The 25,148-nt window shown below is 39.6% G+C and overlaps 1 protein-coding gene across 1 annotated transcript in view; it reads left to right on the top strand.

Annotated features, from left to right (window-relative positions):
* Positions 1–25,148, top strand: part of LOC144447150 (uncharacterized) — a 56,210-nt gene that overhangs the window by 5,301 nt on the left and 25,761 nt on the right. The window contains exons 2-18 of the mRNA XM_078137055.1: positions 1,787–1,831; positions 2,691–13,145; positions 13,592–13,669; positions 14,508–14,615; positions 15,167–15,280; positions 15,867–15,989; positions 16,269–16,391; positions 16,908–17,024; positions 17,409–17,519; positions 17,653–17,766; positions 18,381–18,491; positions 19,386–19,526; positions 20,384–20,506; positions 21,423–21,583; positions 22,134–22,301; positions 23,103–23,318; positions 23,879–24,374. Coding sequence (XP_077993181.1) covers positions 1,787–1,831; positions 2,691–13,145; positions 13,592–13,669; positions 14,508–14,615; positions 15,167–15,280; positions 15,867–15,989; positions 16,269–16,391; positions 16,908–17,024; positions 17,409–17,519; positions 17,653–17,766; positions 18,381–18,491; positions 19,386–19,526; positions 20,384–20,506; positions 21,423–21,583; positions 22,134–22,301; positions 23,103–23,318; positions 23,879–24,374 — 12,804 coding nt within the window. The remainder of the gene's footprint in view (positions 1–1,786; positions 1,832–2,690; positions 13,146–13,591; positions 13,670–14,507; positions 14,616–15,166; positions 15,281–15,866; positions 15,990–16,268; positions 16,392–16,907; positions 17,025–17,408; positions 17,520–17,652; positions 17,767–18,380; positions 18,492–19,385; positions 19,527–20,383; positions 20,507–21,422; positions 21,584–22,133; positions 22,302–23,102; positions 23,319–23,878; positions 24,375–25,148) is intronic.

Raw genomic sequence — 25,148 nt, 5'->3', positions numbered from 1 at the left:
CTTTAATTGGTTGTGCCAAACAAATGAACGCAGGGTGATTCTTTTTTTATCATCATTATGAAAACTACAAAAGCGTGTAGGTACGTAAAACTACATTTATAAAACATACAACTTGTCGACTGTTTTAGGTTTAGTCATGTATCGTGGAATGTTTGAACACTTGACAATAACAGCGCCCTCTTGGTGCAAATTCAATAACTCTTTTGTTTATTGGGAACGTGTGACAGCTGTTTGGTGTATTTACATTGTGTGAGACAGCCACAATATATTAACTGAAAATTGCTAAAAAATACCAATAGTTGGGAAATTGTATATATTGATCAGTGGTCGACGTTATCCTTAATCCGTATAAAAACAAGTTGAAATTGTGATTGCCGTTAGTTTTGAATTTTGGGTTTGGACCAAAAAATTAGTTTTATTTTATTTATCGTATGTTTACATAGCTACAAAAAATACGCTTGCAAACAGATGATGCAATAATATTGCCTGTGTACGATATTACGAGTAATATATAAGTTACTGTACCAGACAAAAACGTTTTCAAAACATGTTCCGGTTGCAGTTAGTACAGCTTTAATGTTACCCAATGTAAGCGAGTCGATTTAGCAAAGTGGATTGAACTTTCGCCTACCTCTTCAGATCTAAATATCCTCTAAATACTACTCTCCACACAATTTAGCCACGTGACATCTGCAGTCATGGTTGTGGCAGCCGATGTAAAGCGTTTATCAATGTGATGTTTATGCCGTTATTAGTAACATATTTACGTGCAAGTAAACGGAAGTTCCGCATTTGGTTTCTGTGGTTTGAATGGTGACACCTATCGATGTGTACAGCGCCCTCTGAGTCCGGGCCGATGATATGAAATAGTTCCAGATCATTGCTTTTGGCAATAGTTACAGCATGTGACTACTGACTATACAATACCCACGTCTGCAAGTTCTGTTTTGGCATTGATTCTACAATCATCATTGGTCGAAATCAAATGAAGTACCAGGTTTGAATTCGTTGGTCTACTGTAAAGTTTAAACGGTCAAATCAAGTTTAAAAAACAAACACCTGATGGGCAAGGGGGTGGGATTCTTATTTCTAATTAACATTAATATGCCCACAAATATAGAGTTCGAAGCGTAGAAAGTTATCTCCCGAAATCACCATTTAGATAATCCTGCGGTGAAGATAACTTTACGAGTAATCGATATATAGTACTAGCAGATCTCCTTCGATTTATGACTAATATGAACTAAAAATTTAAAGCATCGCGAATATTTACATTCAAGGAAATTTTTCCTGAATGGAGTATCAATGGCTGCTAATTGCTAATTTGTTGCCTATGCATACCTAGAGGAGAAGCGGTGTGATGCTATTACCCATATTAATCTCGTTAAGAGAGACAATTGGCAACAATATGAGTAAAAGAGACCACTCTCCCTCATGTACAATATTCTTCAGCTCACGTCACCATATATTTAGAAGTTTGAAACATCTTTTTGATTACTTGGGCATGAAACTACACACTTAATACAATGGAATAAATAGTATGAATTTCATTTGGACCATTCCTTGATTTTAAAGTTGCCCTTTATAACGCAATCAACATTTGCATAAATATGAAATAACAAACTAGACAACGACGTCTGCGACAGAACATATTAACATCCCAATCCTGTAGCACGTTATGTATAGTTAAAATAAACTAGTACTCTCTACTAAAGCCACCTCATACACCTGATATAATCAATTTATTATGTTCTTGTATTTTTTGTTGCAAATGCTGACACCACAGTAGGAGCTACGACAACACAAACATCAGCGTCTACTGCATCGCCAGGTAACTCGTTTAAGTGTTTTCACGCTAATGGTTGTATGTCATTTGTTACTCAAATTTTTTTTTATCATTTCAGTATTTTTTTAACGTTAATTTGAAAGGAATATTTACATTGTGCCAGGATTTTCACCAAACACGAAATAATCTTTGCTATCTCCCCTCTATATACCACAGAGTTATGAACAATACACAATTGTTAATGACACAAAAAGGTATACAAATGCTAATATGGCATCTTCAATTTTTTTTCCTGGCAAATTTACTGTATTTAACGTCATTCAATTATTAGTACAGTAATATTATTATTTTATTAACCAAAAGTCATGGAAACAATCACCTTTTGCAATACCAAAAAATGAAATATGTATTTTGTAGCTGCTACTAATTCACATCAGGATCAAAACATTTACTTTTGGTGAAATCTATTTTGGAAAGCATAGCAACACATTTATCTAAAGTATGCTTCAGCAAGATATCAGGTACGAATATGCTTTTCAGTTCACATGTGTTCTCCTCCTGCAGCCAAGGAGAAACAATTAAACATGTTTGTGACTTTTGCAATGTAAGTAGGCAAAATCTATATAAAAAAGTGTTTGTTTCCAATAACATGACTTTACAAACGTGGGTAATACAGGTAGGTTGAGTTTTTAAAAAGAGAGATTACTTCAATCAAAAGATAAGGCACTTGTTGGTCACATTTACATCAGTGAGAGTTTAATAAGGTTTAATGTAGACTTTTGTGCAAACTACACAATCGCGGGCAGTGTTATTTAAAACCACTGTCACCAAGTATAGTTTGGCAAGGAAAGTTACACGGAAATAGATGTAAATTCTCACTATTTTACTTTAATGAATATTTCAGCTGAAGGAACGACAACAGAACCACAAGGTGCAACAACACAAGCAGCTCAAGGGACAACAGCACAAACAGTAACAGGGTCAGAGACAACTACTACAGAAGCTACTACTTTAGCAGCGACAACTTTTTCAGACGCTACTACAGTTGCAGAGACAACCACTGCACATGCTACTACAATGGCAGAGACTACCACGGCAGAAGATACAACAATATCAGGGACAACCACTACAGAAGCTAGTACTGTAGCAGTGACAACCTCTTCAGACACTACTACAGTTGCAGAGACAACCACTGCACATGCTACTACATTGGTAGAGACTACCACGGCAGAAGCTACTACAACAGCAGAGTCGATTACTACAGATGCTACTCTAGCAGTGACAATCTCTTCAGACGCTACTTCACTAGCAGAGACAACCACTGCACATCCTACTACAGTGGCAGAGACTACCACGGCACATGCTACTACAGTGGCAGAGACTACCACGGCAGAAGCTACTACAACAGCAGGAACGACCACTCCAGAATTTTCTACTGTGGCCGTGACAACCTCTTCAGACACTACTACAGTAGCAGAGACAACCACTGCACATCCTACTACAGTAGCAGAGACAACCAGTGCACATGCTACTACAATGGCAGACACTACCACGTATGAAGCTACTACAACAGCAGGGATGACCACTACAGAATCAACTACTATAGCAGTGACAACCTCTTTAGAAACTACTACAGTAGCAGAGCCAACCACTGAACATGTTACTACAGTAGCAGTGACAACCTCTTTAGAAACTACTACAGTAGCAGAGCCAACCACTGAACATGTTACTACAGTAGCAGAGACTACCACGGCAGAAGCTACTACAACAGCAGGAACGACCACTCCAGAATCTTCTACTGTGGCCGTGACAACCTCTTCAGACACTACTACAGTAGCAGAGACAACCAGTACACATGCTACTACAATGGCAGACACTACCACGTATGAAGCTACTACAACAGCAGGGATGACCACTGCAGAATCTACTACTGTAGTACCGATAACCTCTACAAACACTGCTACAGTAGCAGAGACAACCACTGTACATGCTACTACAGTCGCAGAGACTACCACGGCAGAAGCTACCACAACAGCAGGGGCGACCACTGCAGAAGTTACTACTGTAGTAATGACAACATCTTCAGACACTACTACAGCAGCAGAGACAACCACTTCACATGCTACTACAGTGGCAGAGACTACCACGGTAGAAGCTACTACAACAGCAGGAACGACCTCTGCAGAATCTACTACTGTAGTAGTGATAACCTCTTCAGACACTACTACAGTAGCTGAGACAACCACTGCACATGCTACTACAATGGCAGACACTACCACGGTAGAAGATACTACAACAGCAGGGACAACCACTACAGAATCTAGTACTGTAGTAGCAACAACCGTTTCAGATACTACTACAGTACCAGAGACAACCACTGCATATACTACTACAGTGGCAGAGACTGCCACGACAGAAGCTACTACAACACCAGGGACGACCACTGCAGAATCAACGTCTGTAGTAGTGACAACCTCTTCAGACACTACTACAGCAGCAGAGACAACCACTGCACATGCTACTACAGTGGCAGAGACTGCCACGACAGAAGATACTACAACAGCAGCGACGACCACTGCTGAAGTTACTACTGTACCAGTGTTAACCTCTTCAGACGCTACTACACCAGCAGAGACAACCACTGCACATGCTACTACAGTGGCAGAGACTACAACGACAGAAGTTACTACAACACCAGGGATGACCAGTGCAGAGTCTACTACTGTAGCAGTGATAACCTCTTCAGACATTACTACACCAGCAGAGACAACCACCGCACATGCTACTACAGTAGCAGAGACTACCACGGCAGAAGCTACTACAACAGCAGGGATGACCACTGCAGAGTCTACTACTGTAGCAGTGATAACCTCTTCAGACATTACTACAGCAGCAGAGACAACCACCGCACATGCTACTACAGTGGCAGAGACTACCACGGTAGACGCTACTACAACAGCAGGGACGACCACTGCAGAAGTTACTACTGTAGCAGTGACAACACCTTCAGACACCACTACACCAGCAGAAACAACCACTTCACATGCTACCACAGTGGCAGAGACTACAACGGCAGAAGTTACTACAACACCAGGGACGACCACTGTAGAGTCTACTACTGTAGCAGTGATAACCTCTTCAGACATTACTACAGCAGCAGAGACAACCACCGCACATGCTACTACAGTGGCAGAGACTACCACGGCAGACGCTACTACAACAGCAGGGACGACCACTGCAGAAGTTACTACTGTAGCAGTGACAACACCTTCAGACACTACTACAGTAGCAGAGACAACCACGGCACATGCTACTACAGTGACAGAGACTACCACGGCAGAAGCTACTACAACACCAGGGATGACCACTCCAGAGTCTACTACTATAGCAGTGATAACCTCTTCAGCCGCTACTACACCAGCAGAGACAACCACCGAACATGCTACTACAGTGGCAGAGGGTACCACGACAGAAGCTACTACAACAGCAGCGACGACCACTGCAGACTTTACTACTGTAGCATTGACAACCTCTTCCGACACTACTACAGTAGTAGAGACAACAACTGCATATACTACTACAGTGGTAGATACTACCACGGCAGAAGGTACTACAACAGCGGAGGTGATTACTACAGATGCTACTGTATCAGTGACAACCTCTTCAGACGCTACTACACAAGCAGACACAACCACTTCACATGCTACTACAGTGACAGAGACTACAACGGCAGAAGTTACTACAACACCAGGGACGACCACTGCAGAATCAACTTCTGTAGTAGTGACAACCTCTTCAGACACTACTACACCAATAGCGACAACCACTTCACATGCTACTACAGTGGCTGAGACTACCACGGCAGAAGCTACTACAACAGCAGGGATGACCAGTGTAGAGTCTACTTCTGTGGCAGGGACAACCTCTTCAGACGCTACTACGCTAACAGAGACAACCACTGCACCTGCTACTACATTGCCTGAGAGTACCACGGCAGAAGCTACTACAACAGCAGGAATGACCACTGCAGAGTCTACTACTGTAGCAGTGATAACCTCTTCAGACGCTACTACAGCAGCAGAGACATCCACTGCAACTGCTACTGCATTGCCAGAGAGTACCACGGCAGAACCTACTACAACAGCAGGAATGACCACTGCAGAATCTACTACTGTAGCAGTGATAACCTCTTCAGACGCTACTACAGCAGCAGAGACATCCACTGTACATGCTACTACATTGGTAGAGAGTACCACGGCAGAAGCTACTACAACAGCAGGGATGACCACTGCAGAGTCTACTACTGTAGCAGTAATAACCTCTTCAGATGCTACTACAGCAGCAGAGACAACCACTGAACATGCTACTACATTGGTAGAGAGTACCACGGCAGAAGCTACTACAACAGCAGGGACGACCACTGCAGAAGTTACTACTGTAGCAGTGACAACATCTTTAGACACTACTACACCAGCAGAGACAACCACTTCACATGCTACCACAGTGGCAGAGACTACAACGGCAGAAGTTACTACAACACCAGGGATGACAACTGCAGAATCAACTTCTGTAGTCGTGACAACCTCTTTAGACACTTCTACACCAATAGAGACAACCACTTCACATGCTACTACAGTGGCAGAGACTACCACGGCAGAAGCTACTACAACAGCAGGGATGACCACTGCAGAATCAACTTCTGTAGTAGTGACAACCTCTTCAGACACTACTACAGTAGCAGAGACAACCACTGAACATGCTACTACAGTGGCAGAGAGTACCACGGCAGAAGCTACTACAGCAGCAGGGACGACCACTGCAGAAGTTACTACTGTAGCATTGACAACCTCTTCAGACACTACTACACCAGCAGAGACAACAACTGCATATACTACTACAGTGGCAGAGACCACCACGGCAGAAGGTACTACAACAGTGGAGGCGATTACTACAGATGCTACTGTATCAGTGACAACCTCTTCAGACACTACTTCAGTAGCAGATACAATCACGACACATGCTACTACAGTGGCTAAGACTACCACGGCAGAAGCTACTACAACAGCAGGGATGACCACTGCAGAGTCTACTACTGTGGCAGGGACAACCTCTTCAGACGCTACTACGCTAACAGAGACAACCACTGCACATGCTACTACATTGCCTGAGAGTACCACGGCAGAAGCTACTACAACAGCAGGAATGACCACCGCAGAGTCTACTACTGTAGCAGTGATAACCTCTTCAGACATTACTACAGCAGCAGAGACAACCACTGAACATGCTACTACATTGGTAGAGACTACCACGGCAGAAGCTACTACAACAGCAGGAATGACCAGTGCAGAGTCTACAACTGTAGCAATGATAACCTCTTCAGCCGCTACTACACCAGCAGAGACATCCACTGCACATGCTACTACATTGGTAGATAGTACTACGGCAGAAGCTACTACAACAGCAGGGATGACCAGTGCAGAGTCTACTACTGTAACAGTGATAACCTCTTCAGTCGCTACTACAGCAGCAGAGACATCCACTGCAACTGCTACTACATTGCCTGAGAGTACAATGGCAGAAGCTACTACAACAGCGGGGATGACCAGTGCAGAGTCTACTACTGTAGCAGTGATAACCTCTTCAGACATTACTACAGCAGCAGAGACAACCACTGAACATGCTACTACATTGGTAGAGACTACCACGGCAGAAGCTACTACAACAGCAGGGACGACCTCTGCTGAGTCTACTACTGTAGTAATAACAATCTCTTCAGCCGCTACTACACCAGCAGAGACAACCACCGCTCATGCTACTACAGTGGCAGAGAGTACCACGGCAGAAGCTACTACAGCAGCAGGGACGACCACTGCAGAAGTTACTACTGTAGCAGTGACAACATCTTTAGACACTACTACACCAGCAGAGACAACCACTTCACATGCTACCACAGTAGCAGAGACTACAACGGAAGAAGTTACTACAACACCAGGGACGACCACTGCAGAATCAACTTCTGTAGTAGTGACAACCTCTTCAGACACTACTACACCAATAGAAACAACCACTGCAACTGCTACTACATTGCCAGAGACTACCACGACAGAAGCTGCTACAACAACAGGGATGACCACTGCAGACTCTACTACTGTAGCAGTGATAACCTCTTCAGACATTACTACAGTAGCAGAGACAACCACCGCACATGCTACTACAGTAGCAGAGACAACCACGACACATGCTACTACATTGGCAGAGACAACTACGGGACATGCTACAACAGTGGAAGAGACTACCACGGCAGAAGCTACTACAACAGCAGGGATGACCACTGCAGAGTCTACTACTGCAGCAGTGATAACCTCTTCAGACACTACTACAGTAGCAGAGACAACCACCGCACATGCTACTACAGCAGCAGAGACAACTACGGGTCATGCTACAACAGTGGAAGAGACTACCACGGCAGAAGCTACTACAACAGCAGGAATGACCACTGCAGAGTCTACTACTGCAGCAGTGATAACCTCTTCAGACACTACTACAGCAGCAGAGACAACCACTGAACATGCTACTACATTGGTAGAGAGTACCACGGCAGAAGCTACTACAACAGCAGGGATGACCACTGCAGAGTCTACTACTGTAGCAGTAATAACCTCTTCAGACCCTACTACAGCAGCAGAGACAACCACAGAACATGCTACTACATTGGTAGAGAGTACCACGGCAGAAGCTACTACAACAGCAGGAATGACCACTGCAGAGTCTACTACTGCAGCAGTGATAACCTCTTCAGACACTACTACAGCAGCAGAGACAACCACTGAACATGCTACTACATTGGTAGAGACTACCACGACAGAAGCTACTACAAACGCAGCGACGACCTCTGCTGAAGTTACTACTGTAGCAGTGACAACATCTTCCGACACTACTACAGTAGCAGAGACAACCACCGCACATGCTACTACAGTGGCAGAGAGTACCACGACAGAAGCTACTACAACAGCGGAGGCTATTACTACAGATGCTACTGTAGCAGTGACAACCTCTTCAGACGCTACTACACAAGCAGAAACAACCACTTCATATGCTACTACAGTGGCAGAGACTACAACGGCAGAAGCTACTACAACAGCAGGGATGACCACTGCAGAATCAACTTCTGTAGCAGTGATAACCTCTTCAGACATTACTACAGTAGCAGATATAACCACTGCACCTTCTACTACATTGCCAGAGAGTACCACGGTAGAAGCTACTACAACACCAGGAATGACCAGTGCAGAGTCTACAACTGTAGCATTGATAACCTCTTCAGCCGCTACTACACCAGCAGAGACATCCACTGCACATGCTACTACATTGGTAGAGAGTACCACGGCAGAAGCTACTACAACAGCAGGGATGACCACTGCAGAGTCTACTACTGTAACAGTGATAACCTCTTCAGACGCTACTACAGCAGCAGAGACATCCACTGCAACTGCTACTACATTGCCTGAGAGTACCACGGCAGAAGCTACTACAACAGCAGGGATGACCACTGCAGAGTCTACAACTGTAGCAATGATAACCTCTTCAGCCGCTACTACACCAGCAGAGACATCCACTGCACATGCTACTACATTGGTAGAGAGTACCACGGCAGAAGCTACTACAACAGCAGGGATGACCACTGCAGAGTCTACTACTGTAGGAGTGATAACCTCTTCAGACGCTACTACAGCAGCAGAGACATCCACTGCAACTGCTACTACATTGCCTGAGAGTACAATGGCAGAAGCTACTACAACAGCGGGGATGACCAGTGCAGAGTCTACTACTGTAGGAGTGATAACCTCTTCAGACGCTACTACAGCAGCAGAGACATCCACTGCAACTGCTACTACATTGCCTGAGAGTACAATGGCAGAAGCTACTACAACAGCAGGGATGACCACTGCAGAGTCTACTACTGTAGGAGTGATAACCTCTTCAGACGCTACTACAGCAGCAGAGACATCCACTGCAACTGCTACTACATTGCCTGAGAGTACAATGGCAGAAGCTACTACAACAGCGGGGATGACCACTGCAGAGTCTACTACTGTAGCAATGATAACCTCTTCAGACGCTACTACACCAGCAGAGACATCCACTGCAACTGCTACTACATTGCCTGAGAGTACCACCGCAGAAACTACTACAACAGCAGGGATGACCAGTGCAGAGTCTACAACTGTAGCAATGATAACCTCTTCAGCCGCTACTACATCAGTAGAGACAACCACTGCACATGCTACTACATTGGCAGTGAGTACCGCGGCAGAAACTACTACAACGGCAGGGATGACCACTGCAGAGTCTACTACTGTGGTAGTCACAACTTCTTCAGACGCTACTACGCTAAAAGAGACAACCACTGCACATGCTACTACATTACCAGAGAGTACCACGGCAGAAGCTACTACAACAACAGGGATGACCACTACAGAGTCTACTACTGTTGCAGTGATAACCTCTTCAGACCCTACTACAGCAGCAGAGACAACCACAGAACATGCTACTACATTGGCAGAGAGTACCACGGCTGAAGCTACTACAACAGCAGGGATGACCACTGCTGAGTCTACTACTGTAGCAATGACAACTTCTTCAATCGCTACTACGCCAGCAGAGACAACCACTTCACATGCTACTACATTGCCTGAGAGTACCACGACAGAAGCTACTACAACAGCAGCAGCGACGACCACTCCAGAAGTTACTACTGTAGTAATGACAACCTCTTCAGACACTACTACAGTAGCAGAGACAACCACTGCATATACTACTACAGTGGTAGATACTACCACGGCAGAAGGTACTACAACAGCGGAGGCGATTACTACAGATGTTACTGTAGCAGTGACAACCTCTTCAGACGCTACTACACTAACAGACACAACCACTTCACATGCTACTACAGTGGCAGAGACTACAACGGCAGAAGTTACTACAACACCAGGGACGACCACTGCAGAATCAACTTCTGTAGTAGTGACAACCTCTTCAGACACTACTACAGTAGCAGATACAACCACTGCACATGCTACTACATTGCCAGAGAGTACAACGGCCGAAGCTACTACAACAGCAGCGATGACCACTGCAGAAGTTACTACTGTAGCAATGACAACCTCTTCCGACACTACTACAGTAGCAGAGATAACAACTTCACATGCTACTACAGTGGAAGAGACTACAACGGCAGAAGCTACTACAACATCAGCGACGACCACTGCTGATATTACTACTGTACCAGTGATAACCTCTTCAGCCACTACTACACCAGCAGAGACAACCACTGCACATGTTACCACAGAGGCAGAGACTACAACGGCAGAAGTTACTACAACACCAGGGACGACCACTGCAGAATCAACTTCTGTAGTCGTGACAACCTCTTCAGACACTACTACAGTAGGAGATACAACCACGACACATGCTACTACAGTGGCAGCGACTACCACGGCAGAAGCTACTACAACAGCAGCGATGCCCACTACAGAGTCTACTACTGTAGCAGTGATAACCTCTTCAGACGCTACTACACCAGCAGAGACAACCACCGCACATGCTACTACAGTGGCAGAGACTACCACAACAGAAGCTACAACAACAGTAGCGACGACCACTCCAGATGTTACTACTGTAGTAATGACAACCTCTTTCGACACTACTACAGTAGCAGAGACAACCACTGATCATGCTACTACATTGGCAGTGAGTACCACGGCAGAAGCTACTACAACAGCAGGGATGACCACTGCAGAGTCTACTACTGTAGCAATGACAACATCTTTAGACACTACTACACCAGCAGACACAACCACTTCACATGCTACTACAGTGGCAGAGACTACAACGGCAGAAGCTACTACAACACCAGGGACGACCACTGCAGAATCAACTTCTGTAGTAGTGACAACCTCTTCAGACACTTCTACAGTAGCAGATACAACCACGGCACATGCTACTACAGTGGCAGAGACTACCACGGCAGAAGCTACTACAGCAGCAGGGACGACCACTGCAGAAGTTACTACTGTAGCATTGACAACCTCTTCAGACACTACTACAGTAGCAGAGACAACCACTGCATATACTACTACAGTGCCAGAGACTACCACGGCAGAAGCTACTACAACAGCGGAGGCGATTACAACAGATGCTACTGTAGCAGTGACAACCTCTTCAGACGCTACTACACCAGTAGACACAACCACTTCACAGGCTACCTCAGTGGCAGATACAACCACTGCGCATGCTACTCCAGTGGCAAACAGTACCACTGTAGAAGGTACTACAACACCAGGGACGACCACAAGAGAATCTACTACTGTAGCAGTGACAACATCTTTAGACACTACTACACCAGCAGAGACAACCACTGAACATGCTACTACAGTGGCAGAGACTACAACGGCAGAAGTTACTACAACACCAGGGATGACCACTGCAGAATCAACTTCTGTAGCAGTGATAACCTCTTCAGACGCTACTACACCAGCAGAGACAACCACTGAACATGCTACTACAGTGGCAGAGACTACAACGGCAGAAGTTACTACAACACCAGGGACGACCACTGCACAATCAACTTCTGTAGTAGTGACAACCTCTTTCGACACTACTACATTGGCAGAGACAACCACTGCACATGGTACTACAGTGGCAGAGACTACCACGACAGAAGCTGCTACAACAGGGATGACCACTGCAGAGTCTACTACTGTGGCTGTGACAACGTCTTCAGACGCTTCTACGCTAGCAGAGACAACCACTGCACATACTACTTCATTGCCAGAGAGTACCACGACAGAAGCTACTACAACAGCAGGGCTGACCAGTGCAGAGTCTACAACTGTAGCAATGACAACCTCTTCAGACACTACTACACCAGCAGAGACAACAACTGCACATGTTACCACAGAGGCAGAGACTACTACGGCAGAAGTTACTACAACACCAGGGACGACCACTGCAGAATCAACTTCTGTAGTCGTGACAACCTCTTTAGACACTTCTACACCAATAGAGACAACCACTGCACATGCTACTACATTGCCAGAGACTACAACGACAGAAGCTACTACAACTGCAGTGACGACCACTGCTGAAGTTACCACTGTATCAGTGCTAACTTCTTCAGGCGCTACTACACCAGCAGAGACAACCACTGCACATGCTACTACAGAGGCAGACTCTACCACGGTAGAAGCTGCTACAACAGCAGGGATGACCACTGCAGAGTCTACAACTGTAGCAATGACAACCTCAGCACAGACGACCACTACAGTACCTACAACAACAGCCGGAATATCGAGTACAGGTAAGCTTCGGTTTCATTGTTTTTATGACGTATTATTAGTGAGAATCTGTCCAATACATTTTCATACACGAAGGTGTTTTATCTTTGTATCAGCTACCTGAGGTCGGATTACCACTGGCTAAATACCCAATCCAATATTCAACGGTTTACAACACTCGCATGTATGTATGTATGTATGTATGTATGTATGTATGTATGTATGTATGTATGTATGTATGTGTGTGTGTGTGTGTGTGTGTGCGTGCGTGCGTGTGCGTGCATGCATGCATGCATGCATGCATGTATGTATGTATGTATGTATGTATGTATGTATGTATGTGTGTGTGTCGCATGCATTCGTTTGTTCCTGTGTGTGTGTGTGTGTGTGTGTGCACAATTGACACACAATATCCAGCCAAACGTTTTGTACTGAAAAAAAATCATTCTGGTTGTATTTTAATGTTTAGCTCCTACCACAGTTCAGGATGAAACAACTACCACAGCAGGGACGACCACGCAAGGAATAACTACTACTGTGTCATCTGGTAATGTAGTAATTATTCTTTTAAAATAAAGTCGTATTTCAAGTATTAGTTAGGACTGTGCACTAACTGTTGATGGTGTTGAGAAAAAACAACCGATAGAACAACTTAATAAAGTAATGCCCATTTTTAGTGTAACATGATATTATAGATGTTTTCAAAATCTTTGTCAAGGGATTACTTAGTCAGGTGCGTTTGTCTTTGATCCGATATAGTAACCCAAAGCTTGCGTTTATTGATCTAAATCCTTATATATTTCCAAACGTAATATTGTTATTACTATTGTTTTGAAATGTAAAAAAAATAGTTTTAAAAAACATATACAAATTAGTGCCGGATATACTCCCTAATATTATATTATATTATATTATATTATATTATATTATATTATATTATATTATATTATATTATATTATATTATATAGTTATTATATTATATTATATTATGTTATTTTATGTTATATTATATTATATTATATTATATTATATTATATTATATTATATTATATTATATTATATTATGTCATGTCATGTCATGTCATATATGTCATCATATGATATGATATGATATATGATGTGATGATATATGATATGATATGATATCATATGATATGATGATATATGATATGATCTGATATGATATATGATATGATATGATATCATATCATATCATATCATATCATATCATATCATATCATATCATATACCATAGATTATATTATATAACATAACATAATACAACATAATATAATATTTTAAAGGAGCCAGATGTCGGTGAATTTCCATCGGGGTATATCGACATGATAGAAAACAAACAATATAACAACCATTATTTTTGCAGATCCCTGTCTTAGCGATCCTTGCCAGAATAACGGCACATGTATTCCTGAAGGAGTCACTTACAGATGTGTCTGTGAAATTGGATGGGCAGGAAGAAACTGTGAAATAGGTAAAAACGAAAGAATCAGTATGAACGAAGAATATAGAATAAGAGGAGAAAATATATGCAGCTGTTAAAATGTTTGTCTGTGCAATATATTGCTACATGAATGCGATTTATTGTATCAGCTAGTAAGTTATGTCGATTGTATACCTAACACTTGCAGTCATCGATCATGGTTTTATAGCGTTGCCATGATATAAAATCAGGAACTTGTAGTATCTTAACAGCTAATGGCGAGAAACACTGACCGCGAACTTCAAGTTAGTTGTTTACAAGGATTTGGCATAAGTCTATAATCGTAATAAACCTAAGGCATACAGAAGGAGGAAAATATTGAACCATATTTTAAACGCTTTCATTTTCATTTTTCGAGGTTGGCCAGGTCATTAGGTTGAAAGCTAATCTTTATGAAGCAAATAACATTTCCAACGTCATGTTATGCATGTCATGTTACGTCATGTCATGTCACGTCATGCCATGCGACAAACTGCCTTCTTTTATTGCTTGTCACAATGTAACCATATCAAGACATAAATATACATACCTTCTTTTTTCAGACATAAATTGGTGTCTTCGTCAACCGTGCAAAAATGGCGCAACGTGTAACAACAAAAAAGATGGTTATTCCTGTACATGTTTGCCTGGATACCAAGGACAAAACTGTTCTACGGGTAAGATGTATAGCGAGTTTATAAAGTTTATCATATTATATTATATTAAGATGATATCGTGAAATGATGGACTCAGAAAATGGCGATTACGTCACAATATAGAGCTATGTTCGCAAAACATTCCTATTTTAATGTTTGATTTCAATGACTCACACACACACATACATACATACATACATACATACATACATACATACATACATACATACATACTGGATATTTTCACAACAAGAACAAAACTAAAGGAAGAAAAACGAGATACACTATTTAGATAAAATGGCTAGCTATTATGTCTTCATTCATCTGTTATATATTTCGGTCTTAAAGGTTTGCTATGAGGCATGGCTTAAAATATTAGCGTGTTACGAGATGTTGAAATATTCAAATGAACTGATGCTAATCTTTATGATTAACAAACACAAGGTTATATAGCTTAAATAATTGGAAAGATGACTGTGGCTGACTGACTGACTGACTGACTGACTGACTGACTGACTGACAAGACAACTTTATAGACGGATAATAGGCAAAATCTTAAACACAACCGTCTAAAATTAGTATGTATATATTTTTTTTCTCCTCACAGCTGGCCGCCCCGAGTGCATTAAGAAGTGTGAATCCGGGTCGTGCAAAGTTATCGATGATGTGCAAAGGTGTATTTGTGCAAATGGATACAAATTGGACAGTTACTTTGACGATTTATGTGTAGGTATGTATGAGGTTTTTGATATAATCTGCACACTGTATTAGGAATCGAGTCGAAATAAATGGCTAATGAAATTGTTGATACACTATATAACTACTCAGATCACACAACTGTCTTGAACAGGATCCATACACTAGTTTGACGTTAATGAGCTAAGTATGGGAATTATCTGTCAATATTTAGATTGTACAAGTTGTTCATTTTATTACTAACTTATCTTTACAGAATTTGTCATCAATGTTTTTTCATATTCTATATTTATTGATCCATCTTTTTGAGCAGACGAGGATGAATGTTCAAATGGTCTTCACGGATGTTCACATTTTTGCTACAATAAACCTGGGTATTATGAATGTCGATGCAGACATGGTTTTCTCAGAGAGGATGATGGGAAGACATGTACTGGTAAGACAGTGAACCTTGAAACTCAGTAAACAAACAAACAAACAAACAAACAGACAGACAGACAGACAGACAGACAGACAGACAGACAGACAGACAGACAGACAGACAGACAGACAGACAGACAAATAAATAAACAAAACAATACATTCATTGGTATAATGTTGATATTTCTTTCACTTGAATTCACAGGAACCAATCACAGACGAAAATTCGTATTTTTTTATCCTAATTCTAAAATTGTTGCAAACACAGAATCTAGACTGGTTCTAAAATACACATTGGAATATCTGCAATTCTTAAATTCAAATAAAATTATAAACATGTCTTTGCTGAAATATATTGAAATATTTTAACATCGTTTTTTGAGTAACATGACATATATATTAAAAAAGCACATCTTTGATCGCTGTTTTTAAGAAATGTAGATCTTGACAAATTGTAAAATTGTGAATTTATAGTTTGATTTGAAATACTGTGTAACAATTGACCAATATGTTTTATTGTTTCTTTATATAGATATTGATGAATGCCATCCCAAAGTTAACCCGTGTGTAAATGGCACCTGCAATAATTTAGAGAACGCTTTCAATTGCACATGTTTTCCAGGATATACTGGGTTAACATGTAACAAAGGTGAGTTCTAATTAGTTATTGTATTAGGTATCACAAATGTACACTTAAAGCAGTTTACAATGGGAATGTCATTGTGTGTCATGTCATGTCGTCATGGGTGGGTCATTGGTATGTCATATCATTTCATATCATTGGTATGTCATTTGAATGTCATGTCATTTGTATGTCATATCATTTCATGTCATTGGTATGTCATTTGAATGTCATGTCATTTGTATGTCATATCATTTCATGTCATTGGTATGTCATTTGAATATCATGTCATTGGTATGTCATATCATTTCGTGTCATTGGTATGTCATTTGAATGTCATGTCATTTGTATGTCATATCATTTAATGTTAATAAAGTAATGAAATGTAACAAAATGCCATTAACTTTGCAGAAATAAATGAATGTGAATCATACCCATGTCAATATGGCGACTGTACGGATTTAGTCAATGCTTACAACTGTGTTTGCTGGAAGGGCTATGAAGGGACTAACTGTGATCAGGGTAAGTTTTATATTCCCTCACGTTTTGTTTTTGTAAATCAAGTGGTTGAGTTTATAAAATTACAAACTAGAATTAATTTTAATATCCGTCTACAAAATACTTAAGTAATTTTATTTAAATTCTCCAATTATAGAAATCGACGAATGTGGGAGTCAACCGTGTCAGAATGGTGCCTCTTGTACAGATGGTAAAGCGAGCTATACATGTCATTGCACTCCTGGATGGACAGGTAGTAACTGTCATGAAGGTAAATATTCAAATCGACATATTATGTAAACATAGCAAATTTGATAATTTGCATAATGGCAGATTTTATATCAAAATGCCTGCAAATCTTGGACAAACAAGTGACTAGTTGACAACGAAGGTTACAACGCACAAGCAGTTCAAAGGAGTTTAACGATGGGCTCCCGTTCTGTCTTGGTCGGTGAGCCTCATCAGAATGACACATTCTGTAGTTACATCTGACCACTAGGTGGCGGTATGATCAGCTGACCTAGTTCGCTGGTGAACATTTTTGGTCAAATGATTCGTTAAGAACTCGCGGTGCAGGTTATCATCATTGAAGTTTCCGTTCTATGCAGAAGTGGATTTTTGTGAATTGGTCTATTTTGTGTAGTCTTGATTAGAATGATGTAAATTATCACAAAGTGGTGGATTCAACAATATTTTGGAAATGCTGTTCTGAAATAACTGTTCTTTTACTTTTTCAATGATTTTCGTTATCAGTAAGAGGCATCATCAGGCACCTAAGATGTGATGAGATTTAGTAAATAATTCGTACATTCAAGTTCACTCGTATCATGATTCGTCCCTACAGCATGCTTGACCTTTGACATTTTGTGTTATCTATTTGCACAGATATAGATGAATGTGCCCCCAACCCTTGTTCTTATGGAGATTGTAATAATCTTGAAAACATGTACGAATGTGACTGCGATGAAGGCTGGACCGGTGTGAACTGTGACCTTGGTGAGTTTTTGAATGTTACTTCGTATAGGCATATGTCAACCTAATAGCACTTGATGAACCATGAATTTGGTTTCTTTTTTTTCAAGTCAATGTGACTGTTATTCATCTCAACTTTTTGACATGATAATTGCGTTTAACGACTCTAAGCTGATTTTTCGTTCTGGAATTACGACGATGTATCTGTCAAATCTGAAAAAAAAGTACGTACTGCCATGGCTATGATATGTTATTTCGTTCCAATCTAGAGGTATCTTCCAGCAAAACGTTTCTTTACAAATAAGTTCGATACAAGAGTGTTGTCAGAATAGCTAAAATATCGTAAGCACATAATGTAGACATAAATAAAAAAAATAAATAAAAATAAATAAATAAATAAATAAATAAATAAATAAATAATGAATAAATGAATGAATGAATAAATTAATATATAAATAAATAAATAAATAAATGAATAAATAAATACATACATACATACATACATACATATACATATGCATGCATGCGTATTAAAAATACATACATACACACACATACATACATACATACATACATACATACATACATACATACATACATACATACATACACACATACATACATACAGACACACACACATACATACATACATACATACATACATACATACATGCATACATATATACATACATACATACATACATACATACATACATACATACATACAGACACACACACATACATACATACATACATACATACACACACACACATACATACATACATACATACATACATACATACATACATACATACATACATACATACATACATACATACATACATACATACAAATCACGTGCATTACGTTGCTAAAAATGTCGACATTGCAGATTAAGTCTGTTTCCCCTTTCTCAGATATCAATGAATGTGAAAATTCAAGCCTTCACAGCTGTAATAATGATTGTATGAATGTTGACCGAACCCAAGACCCAAGAGGTTATTACTGTGTATGTAACCATGGATATCGCTTGGATTCCGACAGTGAAACGTGCATAGGTAAGAGAGATGTCTGAAATCATTTGATTTAGGGAATCAACGACCAACTAAATTTTGGCACAGGTATAAGGTTTTAGAGATAGCAAAATTCAAGCTGTAAAAGTATGTATTTTTTCCATCTTTTCAATGAAACATCATACAAAATTCTATTATTTTAAATAAAGAATTGTCAAATTTATTAATTCTACATTATTTTGTGATGTAGACATCCGTAGAAGAAGAAGAGTTGTAACCAGTTAACAAATAATTATTATCAATTTTCAGACCATGTACTAACATTTCACTGTATGTCATGGGAGATATAACTAAAATGATGTAGGCTTAGTGTTTCACTCATTGGGCATTGCGTTTTTGACACATATCTATACATAGACTAACACTTACTACAGACACAGCAGGATCATTTGCCCAATCACTTTGAACACTAATAAGCATTGCTATTCTTCCACAGTGCAGTAGAAACAAACTTCTAATGAAAACATTACACATGGACTTGATGATTTTAATGGCTGCAATTGTTTATTTTCTAACCGATAATCAACATTTCAACTTCACTTCTTTTACATCCCCACTGTGTATGGCACCTATGTAATTGTTTCTTTTGCATTAGAAGTTGTCTGAGGGTAGGGTGTGTATTAATGTCATGTCTTATGAGTGAAACACCAAGTCTTCTTCATTTGTAGCTGTAATGAAAATGGTATCATATAAAGGGACTGACTCATAGGAAAAAATCATGCGAAGAACACATTGATTTCAATACCTAATAAGAAATAATTAAATGTCCTTCTGACATCTTTTGTTACCATGATCGGATGACTCAACTTCAATGTCACTAAACGTTCTCCTTGGTTATACAGACATAAACGAATGTGCGGACAATGTGGATGACTGTGACACTAACGCGTATTGCACAAATGTAGATGGTGGTTATGAATGCACATGCAATGATGGATATAGAGGCGATGGCTTTACTTGTAAAGGTAAGTTAGAAGTGAATGAATGAATGAATGAATGAATGAATGAATGAATGTTTATTTCACCAAAGTTATGAAAAAGATGACAAATATATATAATTACTTAAATTATATATTAACTCTGGTGGGGGACCATGGAAATAGGTAAAGATACATAGGCGAGTCCATCACCCATACAACTACTTAAATTCTACTTGATGTGAGTTACAAAGAAATAGTGAAATAACATATTTAAGTTGATATTATTACTAATAACGTGTGTCTAGAACGATGGTCGTAAGTGAAAGAATGTCAGTTTAAACACATCACATATGTTGCGCAAGTACCAGAAACTCACCTCTTGTTATATTGCTACATCTTGTAAGGCAACGACACAGAATTTTAGCATTGTATTATTTAAATTTTACTAATAGATTCAGCAAAAATAGAGAAATACTCGCAAAGGTAATATTGTACGGTAGGAGTGTAAATGATGTATAAAAATGACAGTCTGGCTTCTTTGTCAAAAACGTTATATATACTACTTATTGGCTGAAGGTCTGCCAGCTGATGAGAAATAACAATGAATAAAGACAAATAACAATTAAAGTTTCAAGGTAGCAGTCATTCATACAGATTTGCAGACTGCCGATTCGATGGGTATCTGTGTTTTGTTTTTATCAGAATATTAAGTAAATGTGGTATTGCGCCATTAAAATTGCGCTTTCGGTGCTGACAATAGTACTTGACAATGTACAGTTTCCTCAGTAAATACATTAAAACAAACGAAAGAAAAATTCAAAAACAAAAAAATAAGCGACTGTCAATATTCTAACAAATAGGATATTGCGTGTTAAAATAATCTGCTGTATCTGTAATGTGATATTTGACTATTAAATATGTTTCTATTTTCAATCTGACAATGAGTATTTATCATCAACAGAGATTATATTGTTTCCATACGGTCCTGATCATGGCGATCTCAAGCTCCGTCAAAATTACGACAAGGCTGCCTCTCCATCACCTTCATTTGATCTTGTGTCACAGACCATACGACACCGGACAGGATTTCCATTTTGGGGAGATTTTTACAACAATATGTATGTAAGTATCAAATAAACAAATTTGGGTTGTCGTATTTAATTAATGCAAACGACTACATTAACAAGCTTTACAGGAAATGTGTGATTAGCTATGTTTGTATGTATCATATTTTACAGCATTTGGAGGGTGTATTTTTAATAGCCAAATTACTAAAAATCAGTAGTTATGCAAATGACTAAACTAAAAGCTACATCAACGGACTTTTCAGAACATTTGCGATTAGTTAGGTTTGAAGTATGTATCAAATTATTTCTGGTTTGAAATATGCACTTTGAAGATATAAATTATTTACTGAAAATCATTAAATATGTAAATGAGTCATTAAAACTAAAAGCTACCCAAACAACCGTTGTAGGAGCTATACACTTTGTTATGGTTGATGTGTGTAGTAAATTATAATGAATTCTGAGTGAGTATTCGGAAGGTAAAATATACATGCAACATATTTGCGGGCCCTGCGCTATTAGTAATTATGTAACATATCCATCACGGATTAAAATCTTTCACAAAATATTTGCTGTATTGATTGTTTCTTACATTTTCTTTGCAGTTTACCGATAACGGATTACTAGTGTTTGTGAATGAAAATGGTGTCAAATATCCATATCCTAATCCCTACATCAATGGGTTTAACAGTTCACAATTGGGTGCCATGGTAGCTGTATCTTGGGATGATGTTGATATGTCTGATCAAACTGTTGGTGAAGTATATTATCAGGTTTGTGGTAAACTACATAATTCTTCGACAGTGATTTCATTCACTACAATTGCTTTGAAAAGGCTTTCTTTCGTTAAATACACCTTGGAAATACTCTCTTTAATCTTTGCTGTTACTTTGTTCAATAAAATTCTGGGGGTCATCATACATATTTTTGAAATGGAGGTCAAAATGATACAAATCTTTTAGTCACTCTAGAATCCAATATGGCCGTCAAATACTTTGTTAACTCTCTGGGAAATAAGAGGTTGACGATTTCCTTGAAATCAAGATGGTGAACCCCTCTATATTACTTCACAAGGAACAGGAACAAGCTTTCAAATAGCAAAGTCTACAGAGAATTAATTGAAGAACTTGGAATTTCAGTCCACGAGACGCACTCTACCTTCAATGGAAGGTCAAATCAAACAAGATTCAAGTGTGTTTTCCCCATTTAGCTGAGACAAAACATACTTGCATATGTAATTGGCACTTTCAGAAAATTGTAATTTTCCTAGGTGTGATATGTATATGACTTTAGGAAATGTGAATGAGGCATATTAAAATTATACGAACCTGAAAGTTCGAAGTCTCCGTAAAAAGCTCGCCATATTCAGCTTAACTGTGTACTGCCATTTTGGAAGACTTTTGCCAAAACGAATTTTGGGAAAGTTTCCCTGCTGATGACGTCACAACCTCCAAGGGTCAATTGGATTCTATGTTTGTTTAAGTAGCAGCATCAATTCATTGTAACAATTTTGCAAATACACCGACTTTAAAATACTTGTGTGATTTCTCTACTTTTCCTTTGTCTTATACTAGGTTTACGACGGGACTGCTGGCAGCAATCCAGGTCAAACTGTTACTGCTATGTTGAACGCAGTGAGCGAAAGAGTTCGAAACAACAAAGATGCTTACCCTGGCCTTCCATCAAGGTGGTATGCAGATAACAACTTTGATAACTTTCAAGCCGAATGGTTACTATTAATAACATGGTATCAGGTTGCAACTTTTCCAGTTGCGTATACTAAAAGAAATGTAAGTGGATATATTTATGCATCCATATATATACATTATCCATGCGTACACGTCAACAACGTCTTGTCCTGACATAGAAAATTGGAAAAGCGCTCGAATTCGAAGCACACATTATGCAAAATAACTAACGTTAAAGGTGAACAATAAAACTTTAGATCTTGTACAGTGAACTCGAAATTACAAGTTTAATTGTTTAAGTTAGGAGGACGTTTATGCTCCGATGTTGAAGTGTTGATGAATGTATGTACAGGATTGGCATGTTCAAGAACCCCATTGCTAATTCTTGCTATCGTTTCTAGCTGATCAGACAAGCGAGCACTAAGTTTAATTTGAACGTTAACTTAACATAAACAACTGCCATTTCACTTGTATGCATATCGCTGCGTCAACCTATGCTCCATATTTGCCATGACTGAATAGAAGGTAGTGAGAGTGGCGAGCCCATCTCAACAATTTGAAGCATAAGCAAAAGTTCAGCAAGTCTGCCAACTAGCGAATGGAGAAAAGGCATTCCAAATTAATATAACATTTGTTTGTCTTTCTTGTCTGCTCATTAATAGACCAATACCTTTCAAGCTGCTTTTGCAACTGATGGTACGTATAGTTTTGTGGTAGTGAACTACCGTGAGGGCGATATGAACTGGAACTATCATGTACGTGAAAATAATAACGTCATCATAGGATACCATGGAATAGACCGATATAATCGCCAGTACGTACGAAACGTGCAACACTCAGAACTCTCCACCTTAGAACAAAAATACCGACCGGATCGAAATCCTGGAAATACCAACAAACTAGGACGATGGATTTTCCGTCTTGAGGAAAATACAAAGTATACAGTCAATTTTAAGAAACGATGCCTGGATTGGTATGTGGAACAACCGGATCCAAGTACATGGAATTGGGGATTAGGGACCTGTCCATGTGGATTCGCCCAAGGAAGACAGGATAATTCGTTTTCAACCGGGAACGATGAGAATGACGAAGTAACGGAAAGATACGACGGTGATGAAGTAGATCCCGATTTGTTGCAAGCTGTTAATAGAAGACAGGGTAGGTATATTATTGATTACAAACAAAAATAAAAACAACAACAACAACAACAACAACAACAACAACAACAACAACAACAACAACGACGACAAGTTCAGTAGTTAGAGTTAGACTCATGTCTCTAGAATCCTTAGATTGGTCAAACATTTCCCTTCACAGTTTACTTACAATCAAAATCACGAAATATGTCGTCTGGCTCGAAAAAATTCTAACTAACACGGATACATGTTATCGTCAGCTCTTACTAACATTGCTACATCTTATCGTCTGGCTAGACAAAAATCTTAGTAACATATATTGTTACATCTTATCGTCTGGCTAGACAAAAGTCTTACTTAACATATATTGCTACATCTTATCGTCTGGCTAGACAAAAATCTTAGTAACATATATTGCTACATTTTATCGTCTGCTCAACAAAAATCTTACTAACATTGCAACATCTTATCGTCTTCCCAACAAATATCTCTGATGGAATGGTCTAAGCCAGACGATAAAATGTAGCACTAGTGTTGGTAAGATTTCTGTTGAGTCAGACTAGTATAAAATCTAGTACTGTTGGTAAGATTTTTGCTGAACCAGACGATAAAATCTAGTACTGTTGGTAAGATTTTTGCTGAACCAGACGATAAAATTAGTTAGTAAGATTTTTACCGACAGTGATGACGTTTTGTTTCAGGTTTCGTGATTGTAATTGTATTATCCGGCTCAAACATTTCCTCTCGTAATTTACTGAATGCATAGTTCAACGAAATTCAAATACCCATATTTTCT

Source organism: Glandiceps talaboti, chromosome 16 (assembly GCF_964340395.1).
Source record: "Glandiceps talaboti chromosome 16, keGlaTala1.1, whole genome shotgun sequence".
Lineage (NCBI taxonomy): Eukaryota > Metazoa > Hemichordata > Enteropneusta > Spengelidae > Glandiceps > Glandiceps talaboti.
The sequence above is the reverse complement of the archived record's forward strand: the minus strand, read 5'-3'. Positions and strand labels throughout refer to the sequence as shown.